Source organism: Arvicola amphibius, chromosome 4 (genome assembly GCF_903992535.2).
Source record: "Arvicola amphibius chromosome 4, mArvAmp1.2, whole genome shotgun sequence".
Lineage (NCBI taxonomy): Eukaryota > Metazoa > Chordata > Mammalia > Rodentia > Cricetidae > Arvicola > Arvicola amphibius.
The window spans coordinates 62,129,180-62,135,793 of NC_052050.1; the positions used below are offsets into that span (position 1 = coordinate 62,129,180).

General features: G+C 41.6%; 1 protein-coding gene across 1 annotated transcript; it reads right to left on the reverse strand.

The window, feature by feature from the left end:
* Positions 1 to 5,474: 5,474 nt before the first annotated feature.
* Positions 5,475 to 6,401, reverse strand: LOC119813483 (olfactory receptor 1019-like). The gene has a single exon (XM_038328828.1). It carries the CDS (start codon positions 6,399 to 6,401, stop codon positions 5,475 to 5,477), a length of 927 nt encoding a protein of 308 aa, XP_038184756.1.
* Positions 6,402 to 6,614: the final 213 nt, after the last annotated feature.

Consider the following 6,614-nt stretch of genomic DNA (forward strand, 5'->3'; position numbering starts at 1 on the left):
ACATGCATAAGCCTGTGGAGATCAGAAGAGGTGTTGGACGCACACATGGTTGTGATCTACCATGCGAGAGCTGGTGCCGTGTGTACATTTTTGAAAGTGAAACAATTATGTGTTTGGCCAAAGAATATAAGCTAGAGCCGGGTGATGGTGGCCTACACCTTTAATCCCAGCACTCGGGAGGCAGAGGCAGGCGGATCTCTGTGAGTTTGAGACCAGCCTGGTCTACAGAGCTAGTTCCAGGACAGGCTCCAAAGCCACAGAGAAACCCTGTCTCGAAAAACCAAAAAAAAAAAAAATAAAAAAAAAAAAAAAAAAAAAAAAAAAAAAAAAAAAAAAAAAAAAGAATATAAGCTAGGAGAAGGGCATATTTAGGGTTCTACAGGAGTGAAGTTAAACATCATCTGGTCTCACAGTCACAGATGTTTGTACATCACATCCCCATCAGCAACATCTGGATCAGGACCCTGGAGAGAACTCGCTGGTCACCAACCCCTGTCTTTCCTTGTTGTGAATGGAGGTGTGGCTTCTGTGGAACTTTTCTTCACGGTGGCAAATGTTTCCGTGTGGAACAGCCCACTTCTATTGTTTGAGCCCAGTCCGTGTGGGCTTCTGTGTTACACTTCAAGCTCTGAGTATCATCCTTATATTATCAGGTCACCACAGAGTCCATGTGTGACAAGGTTCAATGGGAATGCAAGGAACTGTCCCCAAGCCTGGGAACAGTAGGAGGAGAGGTACAGACCGAATGCTCAGGATGCATTCTTGTTTCCTGCTCACTTCACAAGGACTGTGTACTAAACCACCCGCATGAATCTCAACCATCTTATCAATGTTGAGATTCAACCATCAATCATGACATCGAGATACAACATGTAGAGTTGAAAGATGGGGCCTCTTCTCTGAGGAGAGAGGACAGTGAGTGTGCTATTTATAGCAAAACGTTCTTGTGAGTTACTTAAGGTGGAAAGTTTGTATTTCTACCCGAGATACTGTTCTTTAAATGTTGAGTAGCAAAGGTTAAAGTTAAAGAATGTTTGCCTTTGTGGCAGAGGCTTGATAAGAAATGAGTCTAAATTAATATGTTCCTCCAGACCTCATACCCAGAAAAATGGGGAAGAAAAATGATGTCAGAAATGATCATGGCGGCATTGGAATCCTTCAGGTTTTTCTGGAGAAGTAAGTCTATGATAGTATATCAACAGTTTCTGGTTTTCTCTCTCATGTGCATGTGTGTGGTGTGCATGTATGTGTGTAGCTGTGGAGGGTGACCTTTACTAGCTGAGTCATCTTGCTGGCCCCCACATTTCCCAATTTCTGAACTTTCAGTTTACACATATCTATATATTTATTTAAATGAGATTATAAATAGAATATATTTCATATTTTAAAAAATCTAATCTTTTTTTGTAACCCTGAGTGGCCTAGAACTTGCTATATAGACCAGGCTAGTCTCAAACTCATAGAGCTCTATTCATCTTTGCTTCTGAAATGCTGGGATTAAGGGCATGAGCAGTTATTTATAGCTACTCTGTCTTTAATGGTATATTTTGATAATTTATACTTAAAATAATTATTGACAGAATTATGTTTAACTATCTTATCTGTAGCTGTTTCATAATTATTTTTTATTTCTCGCATTTTCTTGCCTTCTATTTCTCTTTGCATTTTTCTTTTAGCGTATCAGTTCTACTTATTTTTAAAGCTCTAGTACATGTTCTTTAGGTTCTAAAATGCCTGATTAAAAAACTTAGGGCAATTTAAAAATAACACTACACCACCACTTTTTATGTAAAGTAGATACATACGAGAATATCAATTTTACATCATACATCATTAGACAAACCATTACCTACAAGAAAGAAAGCACTAAAAATAAATTGTGTACCTTCACATTCTCCATTTATATTTGATTCTGTCATATGGACTGCATGAGGAGACATATTTATTTTTGGTTAACTTAATAATAGTTTAAGAGAGGGAAATATCCAAACATTAGGAATATACAAAACCACAAATTATGATCACATCTTTTTGTGAGATGGAAGTTAGTTTTCTTTTTCTTTTTATTCTTTTCATTTCTTCTTCCTTTTTTCTTTTTCTTTGATTTTTCAAAAAAGGGTTTATCTGCATAGCATTGGAGGTCCTGGAACTCACTCTGGAGACCAGGCTGGCCTCAAATTTACAGAGATCCACATTCCTCTGCCTGCCACTGATGGAATTAAATGCATGCACTGCCACCACCCAGCTAAAGAAAGTTAATTTTCATTTTTTTTTAAAAAAGTTAGAATTTGGATATTTGACTTGAGATTAATAGCACCTAACAACAGCATGAGTTTTGAGAAACAATATTTGATAAGAACCCCAAGATACTGAGTTGGTGTGCCATGATTGTTACAAAGTATATTACAGGACTCAGACTTTGTACTGAATATGAAAGCCTTGTGAGTTCTCCTTATAACCCCACACTTGGGAAGCAGAGGCAAGAAAAGGAGGAGATCAAAGAGCACCTCAGAACAGCCCCTGAAATACACAGGATGAGGCCACATTTCTCATAAATTAAGTAAATTTTTTATTTAGAAAGGAACTTAAATACTTCATCAGAGAGTGGACAGTGTCCAATTATAAATACATGTGCACAAAGACAAAGCCGGGAGCTAAGACACAAAGGTCTGTGATTAGATCACATTGCAGAGCTTGTCAGAGAGACAGTGACATTGGCAGTGAGAATCGCTGTCCCTGAAGCATGCAAAACTCAAGAGGTCCATCTGAGAACTGTGGTGAGCATGCTTAGGGCTGACATAGTACAATCCCTTTTATGATCAGTAGGAGACATCCAGTGGGAATCCAGCAATAGTATTATTCACAGGGAAATAGAGGGAGAGTACAGGATCTGGTTATGGAGAGAAAATCTATTCCATGTGGGGACTTCAGAGCCACTCAATAAAAACAATGCTCCTAAGTTCTCCCAAAGCCTGGGAAGGGGGAGTAAAACAGTCCTGCTTGTAGAAGGAGCGGTAGGCTGCGTTCCTGCCTGGCTCCCGCACAGCTAGCTTTATATCCGAAATAACAACACATAAATTGTATTCTTTTAAACACTACCTGACCCATTAGTTTCAGCCTCTTGGCTAACTCTCACATCTTGATTAACCCATTTCTATTAATGTGTGTAGCACCACGAGGTGGTGGCTTACAGGGAAAGATTCTAGCTTATGTCCTTCTCAGGCTGGAGAATCATGGCGACTGACTCACTTCCCTTCTTCCCAGCATTCTGTTCTGTCTACTTCACCCACCTATGTTTTGACCTATCAGGCTAAGCAGTTTCTTTATTAATTAACCAATGAAAGTAACACATAGACAGATGACCCTCCTCCATCACCTGCTGGCCATTTCCTTGTGTATAAATTCAGGCTCTGCAAACAGAGATGGAAACAAGACTGAGTGAGCTGTCTAGGTCATCCTGTAGTAGAAGCCTGGGCAGCTGGAAAGCAGGTCAGCATAGGGTTGAACACCAACCACCAAACAGCTTCTTCAGCTGAATATAGGAGTGATGTTTCCGGTAGCAGACACATATTTTTTTGTTTGTGCGTCTCAAGAATCTATCTAGGTATAATTTTTCACTTGATTTTAGCCATTCAGTTTGTTATATCTTATAAGATTCTGAGACACATAGTTTAAATTTTTAAATACTACTATTTATGTGTGGATCTGTATGTAGATAGCGCACATGGGTCTGGGTGCCCATGGAAGTGGGAAGACTTCCTGGAGAGGAAGGTCACTACAGGGACTGTGATGGCATGCTACAGGTTCCACAACTGGATTGATCAACAACATTAAGTGTCACAGGAAGAGAAAGGGGTGTGGCTATAGAGATGAATAATTTTCTTTGGTATGGTTCTTGGTTTATTGACACAAACTTAAGGCCAATTTTGTTATATTGTGTATATGTATTTCTAATCTTGATTAAGATATTATGTTTATCCAGCTCATTTAAAAATATGTGAAAAGTACTAAATTTTTAAAATGCTTAAATGCATATTCTGAAGGTCTCTGAAAGACTTGAAGAATATCTAACTAATTGAAATATATCTCTGTATATCTAGAAAACCTAACTAACATGACAAGCTTGACTATTATCAATGATTATCGATTAACCTATATTTCTTAATTATACATTACATTTTAGCTCCTTCACAGTCAAAAAATTCAAAAATAGCTCAATAAAATACATAATCAGACTCTCTGTGAATTTTCCATTTCTATGTAGCTTATTTTTCTTTACTCCTTTTAATCTATGACTATCTATACTTTGTCTCTTTAAGTACTTTACCTTTTTAAAAAAAGCATTAACTTTGTTTTATGACTCTCTATACTCTTTCTCTTCTTTCTCCCAAGCCTACATACATTTATCCAACACTGTGATCCATTGAGAGGTCATTTATGTCTGAATCTGTTCTATTGTGAATCTGTAATTCTTTACTGTCCAGGAGCACTTCTTATAAAGCTAAGCACTTCTTAAAAACTTAAGCTGCATCATTGCTTGGGTAATTCGTGAGGGCCTGCTTGCCCTGACCAGTCCAGCATGGCGGAGCTGCTCGCACCTCTGAGCTGTGAACACTGCCTCATTTCCAGGCACACAGCAAGTTCATGTTGCCATCAAGCAAGCTGCTGCACTCTGCTCACAAACCCAACTCAAATGCTCTGTAGCCAGACCACCTGCCTGAAAGAGTCAGAGGTCACAGTGGCAGCCTGGCCCAGAAAGCCTACATTTTAAAACTGCTACTTTTTTTCTGCTATGGCTGCTGACTCAGGAAAATCTCTCCTAAAGGAGTTGTGGCATGCTGCAAGCCAACAGCAAAAAGTTGTGTTAAACTCTCTCCCTATTTTTTTTCAAGGCAGGGTTTCTCTGTAGCTTTTGGAGCCTGTCCTGGAACTAGCTCTTGTAGACCAGGCTGGCCTTGAACTCACAGAGATTCGCCTACCTCTGCCTCCTGAGTGCTGGGATTAAAGGTGTGCACCACCACCACCTGGCTCTCTCTCTATTTTTTTAGAATCTTGTTTTAAGCCCTCTCAGGTTTTACATGGGTATAGTCCACCACGTTGGAGTGCCAATCTCTTGGAGAGAGATGCTATGGACCTGCCGCCGGAGATAGACATGCTGACACTTTGCTGGCAAGCCACTGAAATGTGGTGATATACAGATTAATAGAAATGGGTTAAATTAATATGTAAGAGTTAACCAATAAGAAGCTAATGGGCCAAGCAGTGATTTAATGAATACAATTTCTGTGTGGTTATTTTGGGTCTAGCTAGCCAGGTGGCAGGGATGAACAAGCGGGCTCTCTTCCTACAGGGTGTGATGTGGTGTGTGTGTGTGTGTGTGTGTGTGTGTGTGTGTGTGTGTATGTGTGTGTAGAGGGTTGAAATGTGTGGCTCCAGCTTGGCCATGACAGCTACACACTGTAGTCTTGGAGGACTCAGTATTTTCTTCTGCAATAAAGTTTCTGCAGAGCAAACTTCATATCTTTGTTCCTCAGACAATAGACCACTGGATTCAAAGACGGAGTGAGGACAGAGTAGAAAATAGATGCCAGGCGACCCTGGGTCGGGGAGTAGCGAGAGGCAGGCCTCAGGTACACGAAGCTTCCAGTTCCATAAAACAAGACGACTGTGGTCAGGTGAGAGGAGCAGGTGGAAAAGGCCTTCCACCTGCCATCCACTGAGGGGATGTGGACAACTGTGTACACGATGCCCACATAGGAGAGGACCGTGAGGGCAAAGGCGCTCATGACGATGCAGCTGCTGACAGCAAAACCCACCTCCTCATTGCGGTGGTAATCAGTGCAGGACAGCCTCATGACTGGAGGGATGTCACAGAAGAAGTGTTCAACAACATTGGGTCCGCAGTAGGGGAGGGAGAAGGTGTTGAAAGTGTGGAAGGCTGAGTAGACGGCTCCACTCACCCAGGCAGTGACCACCAGCTCAACACGACATTTGTGGCTCATGATGGTTCCATAGAGCAGTGGTCTGAGGATGGCCAGGAACCGGTCATAAGCCATGGCCGTGAGCAGGAAGCATTCAGTAGATGCAAGTGTGATAAATACATAAAGCTGTGTTACACACTCGAGATAGGAGATGAGCCCTGAGCCTGTGAAGGACATAACCACTGCCTTGGGGATGGTGGCTGAAGTGTAGCACATGTCCAGGAGGGATAAATTCTTCAGGAAGAAGTACATGGGGGAGTGGAGCCTACTGTCTCTCATCACAGCTGCAATGATGGAGATGTTCCCCAGGAGCCCGAATGTGTAGACAAGCAAGAAAAACGGGATGACCACCAATCTCAGCTGTGGGGTATCTGAGAAGCCCATGAGGATGAAGTGAGTCACTCTTGTGTGATTGGACATGTCTGCTCAAATTGTGTTCAGATGCAGGGTCCACAGACATCTAAGGGAGGGGACAGGGAGAGGAGGCAGGCTCAGACGTGTGTATGCAGCTCCATGTTGTCTACAGAGTCATGGCTTCCATCAGAAAGCTAGCAACACGAAGCAGCTCATCTAAAGGGTATCAAAGAACTCAGGAAGAGGAGGAGGAGGAGGGAGAGGGGGAGAAGAATTGGG

Bases quoted from the DNA above. Each gene is read 5' to 3' on its own strand.
- LOC119813483 (XM_038328828.1), bottom strand. From the start codon at position 6,401: ATGTCCAATCACACAAGAGTGACTCACTTCATCCTCATGGGCTTCTCA.